General features: G+C 35.0%; 1 protein-coding gene across 2 annotated transcripts in view; it reads left to right on the top strand.

Annotated features, from left to right (window-relative positions):
* LOC150095716 (kinesin-like protein KIF18A) overlaps positions 1 to 22,885 on the top strand; it is a 207,048-nt gene that overhangs the window by 20,572 nt on the left and 163,591 nt on the right. For both annotated transcript variants that reach the window (XM_090410247.1, XM_090410246.1), the window contains 2 exons: positions 16,043 to 16,200; positions 16,416 to 16,520. In XM_090410247.1, the coding sequence (XP_090266373.1) occupies positions 16,043 to 16,200; positions 16,416 to 16,520 (263 nt within the window). The remainder of the gene's footprint in view (positions 1 to 16,042; positions 16,201 to 16,415; positions 16,521 to 22,885) is intronic.

The following is a 22,885-nucleotide window of genomic DNA, read 5'->3' as shown; positions in this document are numbered from 1 at the left end:
ATGATTTTTAACCGATAAAGGTTAGGTTAGGTTAGTTTATAATGATTTTTAACCGATAAAGGTTAGGTTAGGTTAGTTTATAATGATTTTTAACCGATAAAGGTTAGGTTAGGTTAGTTTATAATGATTTCCAACCGATTAAGGTTAGGTTAGGTTAGTTTATAATGATTTCCAACCGATTAAGGTTAGGTTAGTTTATAATGGTTTCTGATTTCATTGAGTGCAAAAGAAGTACTTTCCTTACTTTTTTCATTATAACCTAACCTAAGCTATTATAATTTCTATTGAGAATGAAAACCTATATATAAAACCTATAAACATGTTTTAATTACATTTACCAGACTCCTCTAGGAATTATTCACTTTAACGGGTTAAAGTGATTAATTCTCGTAAATTATTCACTTTAACGAGTAATTATTAATAATGAGCGGATTTATTACTTTAACCTTAATATATATATACAGGGTGTTCGGGATAAATTTGACATATTTATAATTAATTATATTTTTTTGTAAGTTACATGTATTAACACACACTTCTCTTCATTTAAAAGTTTGGACCCTTCTTCATTCATATACAAGATGTCAGAAAGGATGGATAGCTGGAACCCACCTGAATCATGGAAGAGAATAACTTGTATCATGATGATTCGTGCCCGCCATCAAAATAAGGATATTACGACTGCTGCCCAATGCTCCCTGAATACAGTAAAAACAATCAGGCATGAACTAGAGACTTGCAATGGTGACCACGAGGATGTAGCAAGAAGAAAGATCTCTAGCAGACGATCTGATTGCGTTCGTACAGCAGAATTCCTCGCAAATCTGCAGGAACAGGTGTTGAAGAACCCTGGCATTGGAATTCGGGCTTTGTTCGTGGAGTTGCTAACTGTAGTCAAGCCCTGGATAACAAGGGTAGCCAATGGTAGGCCGTATGTATGGCAGCAGGATTCGGCCCCTTGCCACACCTCTGGGAAAAGTCAAAAATGGTTGTCTGAAAATTTCTACGACTTCACCAGTCCAAATGTTTGGCCTCCAAACTCCCCAGACCTTAACCCCATGGATTATTTTGTATGGGGCGCAGTTGAAAAAGACACCAATCGCACTTCCAGTAATACAAAAGCCCAGTTAATGGATAAAATTAAAACAGTTTTTGCGGCCCTTCCCAGGGAGACTGTAGCATCAGCTTGTTCGAGGTTCCGAAGCAGAATTGAAGCTGTGATCGATGCTAATGGTGGTTATTTTGAGTAAATCTTGTTGATAGTATTGTAATTAACTCTGCCTGTAATGTTTTTTTGTCAATTCATTAAATTTAATAGATACAAAGAAGATTTTCTTTTTCCTTACGAAACTGTCAAATTTATCCCGAACACCCTGTATATATATATATATATATATATATATATATATATATATCAGGAATTTGAATATTATAATGATGACTTATATGCTTATTTCTTCTCCACATCTTTGATGTGGTGGATTTCTCCAGACTGACCTGTCTGTCTCACATAAATACTGCATATACAGGAAATTTTGTACTCCCTAGTTTTTTTGGTGATCTTAGCTTTTAAGTTATATTCTTAAGAAATACAACTTTTAAGTTATATTTCTTAATAATTTTTGCTATTTTATCTGCGACATTTTTCATATAGGGTAAAGAAATGGAATCTTTTTAGGCATCTCACTGCTAAATATGCAGTGGAAGATGGCCTGTTTAGGATGTTATTAATGGTTTTGAGAATGTATCAATTTTTTTATGAGTATAATATTCAAGATGTTATTTCTTTTTGTCTTTTATTGTCAATGTGCCCCATTTTGATGATGCCTTATTTTTACGCAGGATGATGTGACATAGCATGATATCTTGAGTTTTTTTTTTTTTTTTTTTGTAGACTTTGAACAAAAAATTTTCTTAATTTTCTGCTATGATCTGTCTTTTTCAGCTTCTGATGTGAATTGAATTTTTTTTGTTTAAGCTGTTGAGAAATTGCAGAGGATTTCTTCAGAGCCTGGCTAAATGGTCAAAATGTCATCAAGTGTATCTTCACCATTATGGTTTAGTATAGTCCATATTGAGGTCTATTTGTTCAAACATTTCCATGTATATATTCACCAAATGCAGTGAAATAGGTGCACTGATGGCTAGTCCTGTCTGTTCAAAATAGAGGTCTTGAAACCTGAAGAAAGTGTTTTCTAGGCAATGCTTGAAGAGTTTGACAGTGTCTATTGGAAAAATATTGTCTAAGATTAATAAGGTATGTTTACCAACATTAGGATGTTGGTAAACAGTTTCTTGACATCAAAATTTGGCATTATGTCTCTAAGATCCAGTTTAATGTCTTATTTTGTTTATGAAGTCTTCTTGGGAGTTTTTGTGTGCCATCTAGTCACTTTTGATTCTTGGTGATCTTGTGAACAAAGGCTCTCCATCTTGCTCAACCTCTTGTCCTTTCTTTCAGCAATTCTTTTATGTTGTTCATCCAACTCTTTTATGGTTTTCCTCTTCTCATTCCTTCAATCTTCTCCAACATAACTGCCTTTTCCATCAGCTCACATAATATGTCCAAAGTACATGAACTTCTGTTTAGCAATCACCAATGAGTATTCTGTCTTTATACTCTCTGGGGATTCTTAATAGTCTCCCCCATGCCCATAATTCAAATGAATCAATTCACTTTCTGTCTTTTTTCTTAATAATCCAGCTTTCACATCCATACCTCACTATTAGAAATGCCATTGCTTTGACAATTCTAACTTTCATGGCCTTACTCACACCTCTATCCTTCATAATTTTTGTCAGGTTTAATATAGCTTTTTTTTCCCCACGACTATCCTTTGATCTTTACATTTACCATAATTTCTGATTCTGAACCCCAGTGAATCATAACTTTCAGCGATTTCTATTTTATTTCCATCTATTATAAATTCTTTTAAATTGCCAGAAGCATCACTTATGTTTTGCTGATGTTTAAATTAAGCCCAATAGGATCAATAGAATCCCTCTTGAACAATAGAATCAACTGCTCTAGAACTTCCTTAGTTTCTGCTATGAAGGTTATATCATCTGCATACATTAAATTGCAGCATTTCTCTATACCCTAGTAATGGTCCGTACCAGAGGAAGTTGAGCTGGATACGTCACAAGCCCTGTCAGATTTCCATATTCCTAATAGCCTATGTGTTGCTTCTCCTCAGGTTTTTTTGGTAAGATTTGAGTTCAAGTCCTGTCTAAGATGGAAAGAACCTTCATGAGGGTTTTTAAATTTGAAAGTGAATTTGCTAGTTTAACAGTATTATTCTTCTTAGAAACTTGGATTTTTCCTCCTGCCTTAGTTGCTTCAAATGTAATTTAAAAAACATCTCTCATTTATTTAGCTTTCACTCTTGAATTTTTTTATGCAAATCATCTACACAAAAAACTTTTTTTGTGTAGATGATTTTGTACACTTTTGGTTGGCCAAGAGTTAGATAATCAGTTTTCCTGCTCTAGAGACCAGACATGGAATTTTTTTAAGATGCTTCAGGCCTGCAATAAGTGGAACCATAGTCTTATCATGTATAAGACCACTGGGTCTTATACATGGTGTTGAAATTCATTAACAACTAAAGACATCAAGAACCTCCCTTCCCACAATGGGATTTCAATCCACAGCCTGTTTGGAGAGCAGAGAGGCTATCTGCTTAGCCATCTTCAGGCTGATAAGCAACCAACCCAGTATTTATTATTGTAATATTTAGTATATATAATTTATAATATTATTTATTAATAATAATATTTATATAATTTTATAATAATATAAATAATTTCTATTTCTAATAACAGCTGACAGAAAAAATAGAATTTATGAACGCTAGTATATTTCTTTCTTGTTACTAAGACATCATCAAAGAAAGAAGATTGATTGACAACATCCACGACACGAGTCATGTAGCATGTGCTTATTTGCTTATATCTCAGTCACAGTTGAGCAAATAGAACAATGATATTAGAGTTCAAAGGGAAACAATGGTTAGCTTTTGCAATTTAAATACAACATTGCATAACTCATTCATGATTACCGAAAAAAAAAAAAAGAAGGTTAATTACAGTTACTTCCCAAAATTTTGAAACAGGCATGCAGTCATATTGGTTAAGATTCACACATCCTAAATTTTCACAAGTCTCAAGAAGCAATGATGAAATTTAAATTGATTGGAGCAAGGAATTTTGGTTTGATTCCAGTGAACTCTGTCTGGTGTCAGTGGCATGGTAAGCAAGACCAGACATCTCGGATTCTAGGAATTTGATGATGATACATCCTGATGTTCTTGGATGCTCATCTCAAACATACTACACCTAAACCTCTTTTTACACGATAGATACGTTCCTAAAAATTATGCGTAAATAGAATTCGCATAAAAAGAACTACTGACTCCATAGAAAAAGTGAAGATTGGTTCCAAACCTGAAATATAAGCAAAATAATGAAAAAAAAACAAACATTAAATTCGTTAGGATCGTAAGATTTTTATTTACATTTCATGGAGAATACACATACATATAACTGAGAGGAGACCTCCACATAGCCTTTAAAGGAATGCGGAGAACCGACCAGGGCTTCTGACCTAATGTCCAATCCTCACCTTCTCGTGGTGCACCCTGTTGGGTATCTACTCTGATACTGAACGAACGAGGATGGGCTGGCAATTTGGGATTTAGCCGACCAAATTGTATTCTTATTGGTTAAACCAAAATAAAAAATGATGGTACAACATGACAAAATTTCATGCCGGCTGGGGCGTCGCCCGGTTAAACAAGGCCCCCGTTGTTTTTGCCAGGGAACCAGGGCGAACAGCGAAAAGTCAGCTACTGGAACAAATCTGAAAACAAACCCCAACTCAACATCACCAGAGTTAAAGATCGGTACTATCAACGTAAGAAGCCTGAATGGCAAAGAAATGGAGCTAGCTGAGGAATTAGATAAGTACCAGATCGACATAATAGGGGTGACTGAAACAAAAAAGACCAAAACTGGTGAGATCTTTCTGAGCAATAAATACAAAATGTTATATTCAGGCAATAACAATCAAGGAAAAGAAGGAGTAGCCATAGTATTCAACACAAAATACGAGGCTAATCTTCTTGAATGGCAGTCAGTCTCAAGTAGAGTAATGTGGGCAAATATGAGAATGGGGAACTGGACAATGAGACTTATTTGTGCCTATGGTCCCACAGAAGGTTCTACTAAGGTAGAAGTGGAGGAATTTTTTGAGGCTTTAGAAAAAGCAACTGACACAATGAAAAAGGAAAAGTTGGTCCTTGTTGGGGATCTAAATAGTAGAGTAGGAAATGATTGAGACATACAAAAATATTTTGGGAAAATTTGGAGAAAAGAGCAAAGCTAATAATAATGGCAAATATCTGTTGGATTTCTGCTCAGGACATGGACTGGTTATTACTAACACCATGTTCCAACATAAAAATGTGCACAAATTCACATGGAGAGAAGAGGCTAGGAATAAGAAAAGTCTCATTGACTATGTTATTGTTGATAGTGATGTTTTCTCCCTGGTGCAGGACACCAGAGTGTACAGAGGATTTGAAATTGGAAGTGATCACTATTTAGTCTTGAGCAATATAAAATTGAATTTCATATTGAAAAGAATAACATGTAAGAAAGTTTTAAAGCGAATAAAAGTTGAGCAGCTCTCAGATGTAAACTGTAGACTAAAATACAGAAATATTATTGAAAAGAAAATGAAAGAGTTTGAGAACAGGAATCAAACCTTGGAGATTCAGTGGCAAACTCTAAAGGAAACATTGATTGATTCTGCCAGAGAGGCATGTGGTGAGGTTGTGTGCAAAGATAAAAAAATCAGAACTCCCTGGTGGACACAGGAAGTTAAAGAGGCAGTGAAGGAAAAGAAGAAAGCATATCAAAAGTTCCTGGCAAATAAGTCAGCTTTTACTCTTACAGAATACAGAGACAAATGTAAGAAAGCTAAACAGTGTGTAAAACTAGCTAAACAAAAGTCATATGAGGACTTTGGCAAGAATATAGAAAATAAATATCAAGAAGGTGACAAAATATTCTGGAGGTTGTTGAAGAAGCTTAGGAATGGAGGAAAGAGTGCTGTAAAAGGAATTAGAGATGATAAAGGTGAAATGAAAACAGGAGAAAAAGATATCCTTGAAGTATGGAGTAATTACTTTGAAAAACTGCTAAATGAAACAAGCAGTGATGACAGCACAGTGATAAAAAACACTGACCAGGCATGCAGTCAGGAATACATATCCATACTTGAAGTAGAAAAAGCCATCAAAGGCTTGAAATGTGGAAAGGCAGCAGGTGTAGATGATATTCGACCAGAAATGCTGAAGTATGGTGGTATAAGAGTCTTACAGTGGCTGCACTGCATAGTTCAGAAAGCCTGGACAGAGGGACGAATTCCCGATGATTGGAGTAGAGCTCTCATAGTACCCATATATAAAAAGGGAAATAAAACTGAATGTGAGAATTACAGAGGTATTTCCCTACTGAGTGTTCCTGGCAAGATCTATGCAAGTATACTTGAGAAACGGTTGAGAAGAATTGTGGAAGAAAAGCTTGGTGAAGAACAAGCTGGATTCAGGCCAAATAGAGGCTGTCAGGATCAGATATTCACTTTACGACAAATAGTCGAGAAAGCATGGGAATATAACAAAGATCTGTATTTAAGTTTTGTCGATTTGGAAAAGGCATATGACAAGGTGCCAAGAGAGAAGCTATTCAATACGCTGCAGTTATATGGTGTCAATGGGGCATTATATCAAGCAATACTTAGTCTTTATTTGAGTTGTGAGTCTGCAGTTAGAATTGAAGGAAGTACAGGAAGATGGTTTAGTGTTAAATCTGGTGTGAGACAAGGATGTACGTTATCCCCTCTGTTATTCATTATCTATATGGATCACATTATGAAGGAATGTGGTATTAAACCTGATATCAAAATTGGAGATGTTAATGTCAGCTCTTTGCTTTATGCGGATGATGTTATACTTCTAAATAAATCCGCTACAAGTCTGCAAGATTCTCTGACTAAATTGAATAGCTGTTGTAATAGATATGGTATGAAGGTCAGCAATAAAAAGACAAAGACAATGAAAATAGGCAGAATCATTGAAAATGTCAACTGTGTTGTGAATGGAAAACCTGTGGAACAAGTAAAACATTTCAGCTACTTAGGCACAATTTTTACTGAAGATGGTAAACTAAATATAGAAATAGACAACAGAATCAGCAAAGCTGGTATCGTGGGAAGTCAATTGAATAAATTCATATGGAATAAGAAAGAAATTAGTCGGAACACTAAATTAGCTGTATACAAGACTGTGTTCAAACCAATTTTAACTTATGGATCTGAGAGCTGGGTCAGAAGTAAAACACTTGACCAAAGACTAGAGACCGCAGATATGAGAGTCCTGAGAAAGATTAGAGGCGTGAACAGATGGCATCAATGGCAATATCATATTAAAAATGAGGATATTAGGAAAGAACTTGACATTGTCAGCATCCAGGAATGCGTTAGCATAGCTAATCTCAGATGGTATGGTCACTTAAATAGAATGGGAGAGGAAAGATTAGCAAAACAAGTGTTCTCTGCCAGGTTGGCAGGAAAACGACCCAGAGGAAGACCAAGATATAGGTGGATTGATACGGTAGAAAGTGCCTTAGACGATAGAAATATAAGATCTGATAATGTTGGAGTCTTGACAAGTAACAGACTGATTTGGAGGAAAATTGTAGATAGGAAGTTAGTAATGATGTAATTTTTTCATGTAGTACTGTCATATCCTGTACACCCCTTGAGGGTACATGGCAGGAATTTGATGATGATGATGATGATGTCTTTTAATAAACTTAACCAGCCAATCATTACTTGAATGAAATTCATCTTTTTTCCTCGATTGAGATGAAGTATCTGGCTGCAGTTTTTTAATCTGTTCATAAAATCTCAATGCTGATTGCTTGATGGAATTTCCATCAACTGGCATTCTTTTTTGTACATCTATCCACATCACTAAATCTTTTTCGGCCTTTTCTAGAACAACACATGTATGATGATAATTTCACACTCGATTTTGTACCAGAACATACCGCTTTTCTAATAGCCTCTTCATTTTCTTTATAGATCTGACAGTTGATTCACGGACTCCAAAATGTTTATCCACAGCTGTTGCACCTTCCCCAGTTTGAAGACTATCTAAAATTTGAATTTTTATATTCAAGGAAACGGCTTTCCTTTTTTTTGTTGTCGGCAACATCATGTGAGGGCTGGATTAAAATCTTCAGTTAATGAAATGAAAGTTTGAAAATTACATGTAGCTTACCATTTATTATTTCTTGGCAAATTTATTAATTTTATAACGCGATTTTGATTTGACTTAAAAAATACAAACGCAAAAAATGCGGTAACTGTGTTGTCTACTTAAACACCAAATTCAAACTGCTAAGAACTGTTTTTTATGCATAGTCAGTTATGTAATTCGAGGAATTCCCAATAAATGAAATTCGTAAGAATTTAGAATTTTCTTAATTGAAACAAGAATGCAATTCTATAAAATTCTCAGAATTTTCTATAATTTAGGATTTTCTTAATTGAAACGACAATGCAATTCTCAGAATTTTCTTGAATTACGGATTTTTTCCTAACTTAGACTTTAGGTTGGTCGTGTAAATGTGAATAAAAATCGCGTAAAAAAAATTATTTTTGATATCCCAATTTGCATAACTCCGAATTCACGTAAAAAAAAAATGCGCATAAAAAGAGGTTTAGGTGTATTTGCAGGTGGTGCATAGATTATACTTAGAAAGAATCTGTGCTATTTGTTTCAATGTTCTTGTAAGGCAGGGTATGGAAAGTTTTTTTTACATCTTATCATAGTTGGTTGAGGGATGATTCTCTCAATTTTCTGCATGCAGCTTAATTACATCCATTAGTAGTTAGATTGTTATTTTAATTCTTCCAGCAGAAAGGAATTAGAGAAGCTTATTGAGAGAGAGTTCTCCATGTAAGAGTTTTGATAATACTTGTCTTTTGTGATAATGATGGTGTGAGGATGGAATGGATATATCTGCCAGTAAAAGGTTTTCTATAAACAGAATATTGACTATTGCTTGTAGAAGTCAAGTATGGATTTTAAAGTATCCAGAAAGGGAAGGCTTGTGTTGGATTCACATTCAGTAGTGAACTTGATATTGGAGTGTTTGGTTTTTTTTTTTTTTTTTTTTTAATCCATAAATTGTTGTAACCCTGTGTCTGAGAGGGTCCACTCTCACATCATTATCCATCACTGAAGACTGCTATTATCACAATGTATTCATAGAGACTACTCAATCTGATCTAATTCCTTTCTGTTGGCAGAATTAAATAAAATAAAAATTATTTTGACTGGATATAATAATTAAGTTGCCATGCAGAAAATTATTGCTAGATCATTCCTCAACTGACTACAGTCTGATGTAAAAAGCGTTTCCGTATCCTACTTTACAGGAACATTGAAAACAAATAGCATGGATTCTTTCCAAGTATAATATGTGCACTGCCTCCTGACCATTTCAGAAACTTTTTTTTTTTTTTTTTTTTATTATCTAGTAAATTACCACCTCTTTCCTTGTCTGGTGTCTATCACATACACTGTTCACATCAGCTTTATTTTGGAAAGACCAATTGTTCTGCTGAGATTAGAATCTAGGAAGAGTAGAACTGTGTTAAATTCCTGTAGTCTGATGTCAGACTTTTCTTATCTTGTCATTGACAATTCTTTGGAATGAAAAAGATTCTTCACTCCAGTCGATTTAAATTTCTCAAAGTTTTGGAAACATTCATATTTTTTTTTTTAAATAATGTATTAACCTTTAATAACCTTTGAACTCTAAAGTGTTTACTTAACTCTAAGCAAGATAGGAGCAAGTAAGCACATGCTATGTGATGCACATTTTTATTTATTTATTCATTCCTGCATTCGATTTCCGTCGCTGACGTGAGGAGCTTAGGATCTTTCTCAGACATAGTCAAGTTAACTGATCTTGGGTGTAGACTGCAGGGTTTTTCTCCCCAGTTTATCTGGGGTTTTTCCTCCTGCAAGCAGGCAAACTGGCCCAGTGAACACAAGCTTCTACAGACATAGGATACTTCCAGGAATAACCAACCTATTCCTTAGGATTTTGGTTCTGAATGCCTACACAGTAAAAGGTGTAGGTCTACACGTGAGCGTAAATCAGGAGATTTATTTATTTATTTATTTTATGTGTCAGCCATTATTAAAAATATGTCTACCACATGATTCTTTAAGACTTCTAGTTATGGAGTAGTCATTACTAACGCAATGCTTGAACATAAAGATGTGCATGGTGAGAAGACATAAGAAATAAGTGTGATTAACTGTGCAATTTGTTTAAACAAGAGATTCTTAAGAAAAAGTGATGCAGAAGGAATATCATAAGGATGAAAGTGTGCATAAGGATGCAAATTATAAGGTGCAGTCTATAAGAGTTACAAATATTGTACAGAAGGCTGTTTAAATATGAAAAACTGTTCTCTGCAAGCTAAGGACAGCCCATAAGAATTCTCTTGTTGTTGTTGAAGAATTATGTTGTAGGTAAAAGAAAGAATGAATATGAAAGAATAGCTCTGCTGAATTTTAGCAGATGCAAAAGAGATTGTTCAGGTAATGAGTGCTCATTTTGCTTAGGGCTAGCAAATTGGCGTTAATGTTCATAACAAGGAGTTCAGTACTACCCCTACATTGAATGAAGAAACTAGAGCTGTTTCTGCTGCTTAAACTAAATAAGAATTTGGTAATAGGGTCTAATGAGGGTATCAGTGCAGATGCTAAGTGTTCAGTTAAACTGATGTGGCTTTGATCTGGTTGTTTAATTTGAGTTTCAGCACATGGAAAATTCCACAGTAGTGGAAAAAATTAATTCCATTGTACAAGGGTGGTGCATCTAACTATAGATCTATCACTATCTGGAGTGGTGATGAAGATTTTAGAAAAGTTGGTAAGAGCTTGATATTGCAATGAATTGAAACAGAATCTATACTTTGCAATGAACAGAATTAGTTTACTAAGGGGAAAGGTCATATTTGAGTAATTTGCTCACATTTTATAATAATAGTATGGTTGCATTAGAAATGGAGAATGGATATACCATGATATTTTTGAAAACCTTACTAAGGCAAAATTTTGACAGGATACAGCGTGGAAATCTGTTGCATAAGTAGTAGAATATAGGATTGGATTATAAATTATTAGCTTGGATAGAAGGATAGCTGAATAAACATTCAAAAAATAGTGTATGTGGCGGGGACATGAGTCTGCAAGATTTAAGCTGACTAGTTGTCTGCTTCATTGATCACTCCTTAGTCATCCATTGTTATTCAGTCTTTTCATTGATATTGGGAAATATTTCACAGGAGACACAGCTGTTTGTTGATGATGCAAAGATAGGCAGGATAATCAGAAATACAACTGACATGCAGCACTTTCAGAATAATGTGAATGGGCTGGAATTGTGAGTATCTGAAAATGGCTGTCAGCTCAATGTTAGTAAATATAAAGTTATGGAATTTAATGTGATGAGATATCAAATTGCATATTATGTTGGTGCAGTTATGTCAGAAGAAACAGATCGGGCTGGGAACTTGGAGTTTTAGTATATAGGAAGTTGAAGATCAGACACCATATAGCAAAGATTGCAAATACAACTTAGAAAATAATTGAAATACTAAAATGAACAATAACTTGTAAAGATAATGAATTCATTTTGCATCTTACAAAGCTTTGATCTGACTCCATCTGGACTACTGTTGTGTGCAGATCTGGTCTCTTGGTTTCTGAGGTAATGCAGATACACTGGAGAGAGTGCAAAGGAGAGTGTTAAAGATGATATCGGGACTGGACAGTGTAGATTACGAGAACTGATTGAGAATTTGTGGACTGTACACACGCTAGAAAACAAGAGAAGAGGGATGATATGATTGACACCTTCACACTTTTGAAAAGGCCATATAGAATACCAGTAGATGGAAATTTTTATTTTACGGAAGGTAGAGAGAAAACTAGAGGGAAGCTGCAGAAGTTGAAAATGAATGCACTCATGAAAGGGATGAGCTAGATTTTTCTCATAAAGCAGTATGTGCATGAGATGACTTTGTCTTTGGTAGTAAGTGTCTGTAGTGTAAATGAATCCAATAGAATTTGATGATTGGTGTGAATGATATATAGATCCTGGAAGTCAATCTAAAGCACCTGCCAGAAAAGTTGAGTATTGTATGGAAAACTAAAACTGTTGACTTCCAGGATGTTTCTGGTAATAATAATAATAATAACCATGTTTTTATATTGCTCTGCTCATGAAAAGTTATTTGCAAATCTATAGTACATTTGGTACCATGGGTGGAATAAAAACTTTTTTCTGTTTTTTAGTAATTTTATATGTATATATTTTTGTATTTTTAGTCTATTTTTTACATAGTTTGGAAACTCTGCTCTAGAGACCAAACATGGAACTTTTTTCACTCCATTTCAGGCTTCCATTAAGTGATCTCACACCGGGTGATGAAATTCATTTCCCACCTTTTTGTTGATATCTTCATGCTGGTTCAGGATGCAATAGTATAGAGTATTTGAAATAGGAAGCAGTTTACCCTTCAGTTTTGAGCAATGTAAATGAATATCATACTGAAAACAAATATGTACAAAATTTAATAAAGAATCATAGTTAAGCACCTTTCAGAATTGTAGACTCAAATATTATTCAAGAAATAAAATGAGTTTGAAAACAAGAATTAAATTTTGGTGAGTCACTGGGTAAACCTTGAAGAAATCATTCAGTCAGGGAGGTATATGGTTAAGTATTTTGCAAGGATAAAAAAATCTGAACTTTTTTTTGCAGACTCAAGAAGTAAAGAGGTAGTCTTGGAAAAAAAGGGAGCATATTGAAACTACCTGGAAAATTAGCAAGAGCTCTGAGAGAATACAGAGAAACATGTAAGAAAGCTGTGGGCAAAAAAAGGCTAAACAAGTCATTTGAAGACTTTATTAGAATATAGAAGATAAATGATAGCAAAATATTCTGGTGGCTATTGGGAAAAAAAAGCTTAGTAAGGCAAGAATAATACTTTAAAAGGAATTGGAGATGATAAAAACTTTGGAATAGTTACTTTGAAATATTATTAAATGAGATAGGCAGTAGCAGAACATTAATAGAGAATATTCAAGAGGAGTGCATATCAATACTTGAGGCTAAAAAAGCCATCAGATATCTGAAATGCGAAAAGGCAGCTGGAGGAGACATGATACTTGACCAGGTCTGTCTCCATAGGAGCAAAGTTGGGGATTTTGAATGCAGTTGCTTTTCATTGGCAGCTTGTGGATGTGAGACTTGGATCCTAAAGAAGCCAGATAAGAAAAGGATAGCTGCTTTTGAGATGTGGTGTTACAGAAGGCTGTTGGGGATATCATATACTGAAAGTCGCACAAATGAACGAGTGTTAGAAAATATCAGTACAACTTTAAGGCTCCTTAAGGATATTTACAGAAGAAAGTTAAAATATTTTGGACACATTGAAAGGATGGAAGGAGGACTGTCAGTGAGATGGATGGTGTGTGTGTGTGGGTGGAGTGACTGATCTGCAGAGAGTTGAAGCCTCTCTGAAGTGAGAGTTATAAGATATATAAAGCGCTCGCCAGAAAAGTTGAGCATTGTATGGAAAACTAAATTGGAGTACAATAGGAAATTGGCTGTGCAGACTAGAGGCAATCTAAAAGAATTTTATTGTTATGCCACATGTGAATGGTAGAATAACTTTTCTGAATGCATGGCAAATGTGTTAGAAGCCAAGGAGAATGTTCATATAATGAGTGCTCACTTCACTTAGATCCATCTATCCACCAGGTGTATGTAATATGGTGCACAGTGCTACCACTACATTGGATGAAGAGATAGAGGTGCATGCCAGTGTAGTTGAAAAACTGTTGCATAACTTAGATAAGAATTCAAGAATAAGAACAGATGGGATATCAGTGCATATGCTAAAGCAATTTCATCTGCATTGGCTAGACCCTTTGCACAAGGATGGTACAAAGATGTGTCATAATGACCTACCAGTATCTTTGGAGTGATTGTGAAGATTTTAGAGAAGGTGGTAAGAACTTGTAGAAATGGGTTGACAAACAAACTGAAGGATATGAGATTGGAATATAAACTGTTGGCTTGGATAAGTGGTGATGGATGGACAGGTATCAGAAAGTGGTATATGAAAGGTGTGTGAATCTGCCAGATTTAAAGTGACAGTGGCGTGCCTAAAGAATCAGTCTTGGACCATTGCCATTTAATCTGTATATTTATGGTATTAAACAGATCTGACAGGGGATCTTTAATATAGGCAGGGCAATTAGGAATGTTAGTGATCCAGCACTTGTAGAATGATTTGAATAAGCTGGAATAGTGGGCAAATAATAATTGCTCTCTTATTCAGTGTTTGTAAAGTTATGCACTTTGGGGTGATGAGAAGATTTCCAGCAGTATATTATATTGGCAGGGGTACGCTACAAGAAATCGATGAAGCTGGGGATCTTGGCAGTATGGTGGATAGAAATTTGAAGTTTAAAGGTCACAACAAAAATTGCAAATCCAATTCAGAAGATAATTGCAATGTTAAAAAGACCACTGACATGTATGACAGGGTATGAAGTTATTTTGCTTGCTTACAAGTTGATATAACTGCACCTAGACTGTACAGATTTGATCTTCTGGGTTTGGAGGGAGATAAGGTTGCTGTGGAAAGGCTGCAAAGAAGAGTTACAAAGATTGTATTAGAATGTAGATTATGAGGACAGATTGGGGCCCCTGCAGACTCTGGCAAACAGGAGAAAGAAAGATAATATGATAGAGGCCTATAAACTTCTGAATGGGTGTTATAGGATTTTGTGTGATGGAATTTTTTTTTGTTATATGGAAGGTGGGGAGAAGAAAACACAGGCATCCATGGAAGTTAAGTTTGTGGGCAGTTAAAGGGGGTAAGAGCTAGATTTCTAGATTTTAAACTGATACTCCTCACTGCTCTGACAGCAGTGAGTGAGTGAAATAGTTTACCTGTTGAACTGATGAGTGCATCTTAGTGTGATTGAGTTTAAGAGAAGATATGACAGCTGATATAGGTGATGTATGGCTTTCCTTGATGAGCCCATAACTTGTTGGCGATCTCAAATAATAATGATAAAACTTACTTGGAATTGGGAAATTCCTCTAATTCTTACATTCAGTTTTATTTTACTTTTTTATAGATGGATACTATGGGCACTCTGCTCATTATCTGTAATTTGAGCATCTGATCCGGCTTTCTGAATTATGTAGTGTGCAGCCACTGCAGAACTTTTATTCCTCCATATTTGAACATTTCTGGTCATATATCTATACCAACTGTCTTTCTACCTTTCAGGTTTTTAAGAACTCTTACTTTAAATATTGATATGCACTCTTGAATGTTTCTACTACTGTTCTTGTTTCATTTGATTTTTTTTAAAGTAATTACTCCAGACAGCTAGAATATTTTTATCTTCAGTTTTTGTGTCATGTGGTTTTATAAAAGTATCATGTTTGTTCTCTAGAGCAAGGGAACTAGATTATGTGATCCTTAGCCCACTAAGTACTAATGTATGATAGGTTTATAACCGTATTTGAAGGTGGGATTTGCTAGAGGGAAACAAATTACTCTTCTCAAAAAGTAAATGGTGATTACTTTCTATGTCAAATTCTTTGTATTTTCTAATAAATTCTTTCTATGTCAAATTCTTTGTATTTTGTAATAAATTATATTAGTTTTTTTAATGCAAAACTACTTACCAAAGGTTGTTAGCCTATAGTATGATTCATATCTTGCATATGATTCATACTTCTATCATACTAGTATTCATATATGTATGAATATTAGTTTTGTGCATAACTTATTTATTATAGTGACCTTATGTAGCTGCTGACAATATTTAGTTTTCTTAATTTAATTTTTTTCATTCAGTGTTTGCATATGGTGCTACAGGAGCTGGGAAAACCTATACAATGTTGGGGTCACCTGTTCAACCTGGTATCTCTTTCCTTACTGTGATGGCACTTTATCAGAAGATTGAAGAAATGAAAGAAGAAAAAATCTGTGACCTGTCTGTTACCTATTTGGAAGTATGTTTTTCTTATATATGAAACTTGAAGAGTCATAAGTTAGAAATTTAAGATTTATGGTATTTATAAACATTTATGGTATTCAAATAGAATTAAACAATTTGCATGAGAATAATTATTTTGCATGCAGCAGTTATTATGTGAGCATCTGACGGTAACTTGCTAATTTTTACCCTGTCTAATTATTTTATAAAAAAATTTTTTCCCCTTTCCAGATATACAACGAAACAATCAGAGACCTCCTCATGCCTTCAAGTTCTCTTGCAATAAGGGAAGATCCAAAGAGAGGAATTGTTATCAGCAATCTCTCGTATCACAAGGTATATCTTAATATATTTTTTCTTAAATGTCATCTTTATTTCTTATTTACTATCTGTGATTTTGTTTATACATAGTATATTTGAATTATCCAGTTGTTTCAGGTATTCTGATTTGTCAGAGGATTGTAAAGCTCTGATAAATAAACATTTAAAACTAGAATTCTGTCATGATATCAAAGTTTGACTGTTTTTTCACTTTTGCATGTTGTAGCATAAAAATATTAAATAGGTTTACTATTATTCTTGCTAGTATGCCATTGAAAAGGGAAATGATGTAATATATGATATATGCTGGGCTGGGTGAGCAGTTAGCATATCTGCTATCCAGCTATAAGGCTTTAGGTTCGAATCCCGTTGAGGGCATGGATGTTTGTGATTGTCTGTGGAAATACTAGTGGTGGTGGCAGGCGATAGATGGCATTGGTATAGTTGGTGGATTGAGTGGTAGAGACAGAGAGATGTAGACTAGGTATACTCCCTCAATAACTCTTTGGACTTCCTGGGGGTATCACGTAATAATAATCATCATCATCAAATTCTTGACATGTACCCTCAAGGGGTGTACAGGATATGATAGTACTGCATGAAAAATTTACATCATTACTAACTTCCTATCTACAATTTTCCTCCGAATCAGTCTGTTACTTGTCAAGACTTAAATATTATCATTATCAGATCTTATATTTCTGTTGTCTAAGGAACATTGTACCATATCAATCCACCTATATCTTGGTCTTCCTCTGGGTCGTTTCCCTGCCAACCTGGCAGAGAGCACTTGTTTTGCTAATCTTTCCTCACCCATTCTGTTTAAGTGACCATACCACCTGAGATTACTCTGCTAATGCATTATTGGATGCCGACAATGTCAAGTTCTTTCCTAATATCCTCATTTTTCATATGATATTGCCATTGATGCCATCTGTTCACGCCTCTAATCATTCGCAGGACTCTCATATCTGCGGTCTTTAGTCTTTGGTCAAGCGTTTTACTGCTGACCCAGCTCTCAGATCCATAAGTTAAAACTGGTTTGAACACTGTCTTGTATACAGCTAATTTAGTGTTCCGACTAATTTCTCTCTTATTCCATATGAATTTATTCAATTGACTTTCTACCTTACCAGCTTTGTTGATTCTGTTGTTTATTTCCATATTTAATTTACCATCTTCACTAAAAATCGTGCCTAAGTAGCTGAAATGTTTTAATTGTTCCACAGGTTCCCCATTCACAACACAGTTGACATTTTCAACAATTCTACCTATTTTCATTGTCTTTGTCTTTTTAATGCTGACCTTCATACCATATCTACTGCAATAGTTATTCAATTTAGTCAGGGAATTTTGCAGACTTGTAGCGGATTTATTTAGACGTATAACATCGTCCACATAAAGCGAAGAGCTGACATTAACATCTCCAATTCTGATATCATGTTTAATACCACTTTCTTTCATATGATCCATATAGATAATGAATAACAGAGGGGATAATGTACATCCTTGTCTCACACCAGATTTAACATAAAACCATCTTCCTGTACATCCTTCAATTCTAACTGCTGACTTACAACTCAAATAAAGACTGAGTATTGCTTGATATAATGCCCCATTGACACCATATAACTGTAGCATATTGAATAGCTTCTCTCTTGGCATCATGCCATATGTCATATGCCTTTTCCAGATTGACAAATCTTAAATACAGATCTTTGTTATATTCCCATGCTTTCTCAACTATTTGTCGTAAAGTGAAGATCTGATCCTGACAGCCTCTATTTGGCCTAAATCCAGCTTGTTCTTCACCAAGCTTTTCTTCCACAATTCTTCTCAACCGTTTCTCAAGTATACTTGCATAGATCTTGCCTGGAACACTCAGTAACGAAATACCTCTGTAATTCTCACAATCAGTTTTTTTTTTTTTTTCTTTTGGGTACTATTAGAGCTCTACTCCAATCATCGGGAATTCGTCCCTCTGTCCAGGCTTTCTGAACTATGCAGTGCAGCCACTGTAAGACTTTTATACCACCATACTTCAGAATTTCTGGTCAAATATCATCTACTCCTGCTGCCTTTCCACATTTCAAGCCTTTGATAGCTTTTTCTACTTCAAGTATGGATATGTATTCCTGACTGTATGCCTGTTGAGTGTTTTTTACCACTGTGCTATCACTGCTTGTTTCATTTAGTAATTTTTCAAAGTAATTACTCCATACTTCAAGGATATCTTTTTCTCCCATTTTCATGTCACCTTTATCATCTCTGACTCCTTTTACAGCACTCTTTCCTCCATTCCTAAGCTTCTTCAACGCATTCCAGAATATCTTACCACCTTCTTGATATTTATTATCTATGTTCTTGCCAATGTCCTTCCATGACTTTTGTTTAGCTAGTTTTACACAGTGTTTAGCTTTCTTACATTTGTCTCTGTATTCTCTTAGAGAACAAACTGACTTATTTGCCAGAAACGTTTGATATGCTTTCTTCTTTTTCTTCACTGCTTCTTTAACTTCCTGTGTGCACCATGGAGTTCTGATTTTTCAATCCATGCAGACAACCTCACCACATGCTTCTCTGGCAGAATCAAACAATGTTTTCTTCAGATTTTGCCACTGAATCTCCAAGGTTTGATTCCTGTTCTCAAACTCTTTCATTTTTTTCTTCAATAATCTTTGTGTATTTTAGTCTACAGTTCACCTCTGAGAGCTGCTCAACTTTTATTCGCTTTAAAACTTTCTTACATGCTATTTTTTCAATATATTCAATTTTATCCTGCTCAAGACTAAATAGTGATCGCTTCCAATTTCAAATCCTCTGTTCACTCTAGTGTCCTGCACCAGGGAGAAAACATCACTATCAACAATAACATAGTCAATGAGACTTTTCTTATTCCTTGCCTCTTCTCTCCATGTGAATTTATGCACATTTTTATGTTGGAACATGGTGTTAGTAATAACCAATCCATGTCCTGAGCAGAAATCCAACATATATTTGCCATTATTATTAGCTTTGCTCTTTTGTCTAAATTTTCCCAAAATATTTTTGTATGTCTCACAATCATTTCCTACTCTGCTATTTAGATCCCCAACAAGGACCAACTTTTCCTTTTTCATTGTGTCAGTTGCTTTTTCTAAAGCATCAAAAAATACCTCCACTTCTACCTTGGGACTATACAAACAAATAAGTCGAATTGTCCAATTCCCCATTCTGATATTTGCCCACATCACTCTGCTTGAGACTGCCTGCCATTCAAGAAGATTAGCCTCGTATTTTGTGCTGAATACTATGGCTACTCCTTCTTTTCCTTGATTGTCATTTCCTGAATATAACATCTTGTATTTATTGCTCAGAAAGATCTCACCAGTTTTTGTCTTTTTTTGTTTCAGTCACCCCTATTATGTCGATCTGGTACTTATCTAATTCCTCAGCTAGCTCCATTTTTTTGCCATTCCGGCTTCTTATGTTGATAGTACTGATCTTTAACTCTGGTGATGTTGAGTTGGGGTGTGCTTTCAGATTTGTTCCAGTAGCTGACTTTTCGCTGTTCGTCCTGGTTCCCTGGTGAAAACAACGGGGTCGTTGTTTAAACGGGCGACTCCCCATCCAGCATGAAATTTTGTCATGTTGTACCATCATTTTCTATATTGGTTTAAGCTAATAAGAATACAATTTGTTCTGCTAAATCCCAAATTGCCAGCCCATCCTTGTTCGTTCAGTATCCAGGTAGATACCCAACAGGGTGCACCACGAGAAGGTGAGGATTGGACATTAGGTCAGAAGCCCTGGTAGGTTCTCTGCATTCCTTTGAAGGCTATGTGGAGGTCTCCTCTCAGTTATACAGCTTTGACCCTTAAGCACCCCATCACGTGATAATAATGATATGATAATAATGAACTCGCAACTTGTAACAAGCTATGAGTTCTCTATTATATTGTATTTCCCTTTTGGAGGAGACTCATTAAAAACAGCAATCCTACTTAAGTGAGATAAGCTTCAGAAGAAGTGGAAGATTTACTTTACTCACTTTTGTTATTGATAATTTCTTATAATTGATGAATTCACTGCAGTAGTGTTTGTTATAGTGAGGGTCGAAATAAATATTAACTGCACTTTTTATAGCATAGTGAACATTTGTTTTAGAAAAATCATTTTAAGAAGTTTCTTAACTCCTGACAGAGACCTGAAGTTTAGGGATTGCATTGCTAAAATTTAAAGAACATCCCATTGGATTATGATAATAATGAGAAGCACATTGATGTTCAGAAGCAAAGATGTTATGATTCTTTTGTATAAGGCTCTGATATAGACTACCGTGCAGATTTGGTCACCTAGTTTTCAGGGAGATGAGAATGCATTGGAGAAGTCCAGAGAAGGTTTACTAAGTTAGTTTCAAGTCTATGGAATGTCAGATACAAGGAGAGATTGAGGGAATGCAACTTGTAAAGCCTTGTGAATAGAAGAAGGTTTATAATTGAGACATATAAGTTGGTGAGGGAGTGTTACCAGATTAATGTGGAGAAGATATTTTATAGAGTAGAGAGTGGTAATGGTAGAACTAGAGGCCATCCATGGAAGCTGTATAAGGAGAGTGTGAAGCAGGTTTTTCCATGGAGAGTGATTGGCGAGTGGAATGCACTGTCTGAAAATGTAGTGAGTGTGGAAACTGTGAGTGGTTCAAGGCATAGCTCAATCTTTTGGCATGAGAGAGTATTGGTCTCCCGTGATGAGTCATTTGACTCCATGGAGGCCAAATATATTAATAATAATAACTCTTAGTTATGGAGCTGGCATATTTCTATAATTGGCAGTCTTAGATTTTCATAGTATTAAATTTTCATGTTGCTGCTGTGTGTAAAAAGTGGTTTCAGGATAATCATATTCCACTGCTGGAATGGCCTGGGATTAGCCCAGACCTTAACCCAATCAAAAATCTATGGAGCCGACTGAAGAAACTTGTTAGTCAGAAGCAATAATTCAATTTTGGTTCACTCCATGGGAAGGCGTTGTAAGGCCATAATTAACGCTAAAGGTTACCCAACTAAGTATTAACTCACATTGTGAGAATTTTTGTATATCTCATTTTTTCTGTGTGTTTCACTTTTCTTCTTTATAACTGCTGTTCTAATAAAAAAAAATCCTTCATAAAAGTTATTGCATTGCATTTTTGATTAAATTATCTTTCCATTGATATATAATTTTATGGTATTACTCCAAAATAAAGTGGTGTTATGAGCCATCAAACCTCAGAAATACACTTTTTTCCACAATTTTGGCCACTAGTGTGTGTATAGCACATTCAGTACTTTGGAGAGGTACAAAAACTTAATCTGGCAATCCCACTGGAGACCAGACAGTACTTTTTCAGGCCTCCACTATGCAGGATGATGGCTATTCTATTGGGCAACAAACATTTGCCAACTAAAGGCTTTCACAAACATCCATGCTGCAGTGGTATGCAAACCATTAGCCTATTCATTGGACAACAGAGTTGCTATGCAGTTAACCAAGCTAACAAATTAAACAATGTTCCCCAAATCGTTGTTTATTTGCCAGCTATTTTTATTCAAATTGTTAATTGGAAAGCTTCTTATATAACTGAATAGTTTATCAAAGAAGCAACTTTCGTATTGTTCTCTTCCAGTGAATAATATTTCAAGAAGTATTTGTTTATTTAATGATGGCACGTTTTGCTAATTCATATTTTGCTTCCTTAAGAAACAGGTATAGTGTATGCTCTTTGGGATGAGCACTGTTTATAGATGATCTGTAGATTGTATGAGTAATTATGCATTCTGAAATACTTTTTTGATCTTCAGAAAGAAAGACTTAAATAGAACATATACTTAATAGAAAGACTAAATAAAAAGTTTCAGAGATGAGAAAGAAACATTCTCATTACTCTAATTTGAAAATAACAGTCACCACTGGTGAAGGTATTTTCAATGATACAGAAGTTTTGGCTATTTGCAGTGCATGTGAAAGGTTATTTGAAACACTGTTTTAGATAAACCAGGAGGCAAATGATTAGAATCTTCTTTCAAGAATACTAGGATCACATCTGCTTTTTTAGGCAGATTTAGCTACTAACCTTCATGCAAGATTGCGTTCCTTCATGCTTACACGATGATTAGAATACATTTTATGAAAATTATGGATACAGCTACATGTTAGAGTAAAACTCTAGTTTAATATAAACCAAAATATACACTCGATGTTTCGACCTTCACATTAAGGTCATCTTCTGGAGTGTACATATATATACAAAGAAACAAGCTGCACTAAAATCTATATGGCATGCTAAAGTTACTGATCAACCTTTAAAACTATCTGCCTGACCTCTGGTGTTAAAAAAAAAAAAAAAAAAAAAAAAAAAA

The sequence above is a fragment of the Typopeltis vanoorti genome, chromosome 20 (assembly GCF_054136105.1).
Source record: "Typopeltis vanoorti isolate ZY-2024b chromosome 20, IOZ_Tvanoo_1.0, whole genome shotgun sequence".
NCBI classification, from domain to species: Eukaryota; Metazoa; Arthropoda; class Arachnida; order Uropygi; family Thelyphonidae; genus Typopeltis; species Typopeltis vanoorti.
Note: the sequence above shows the minus strand (reverse complement) of the source record. Positions and strands in the feature narration are given on the sequence as shown.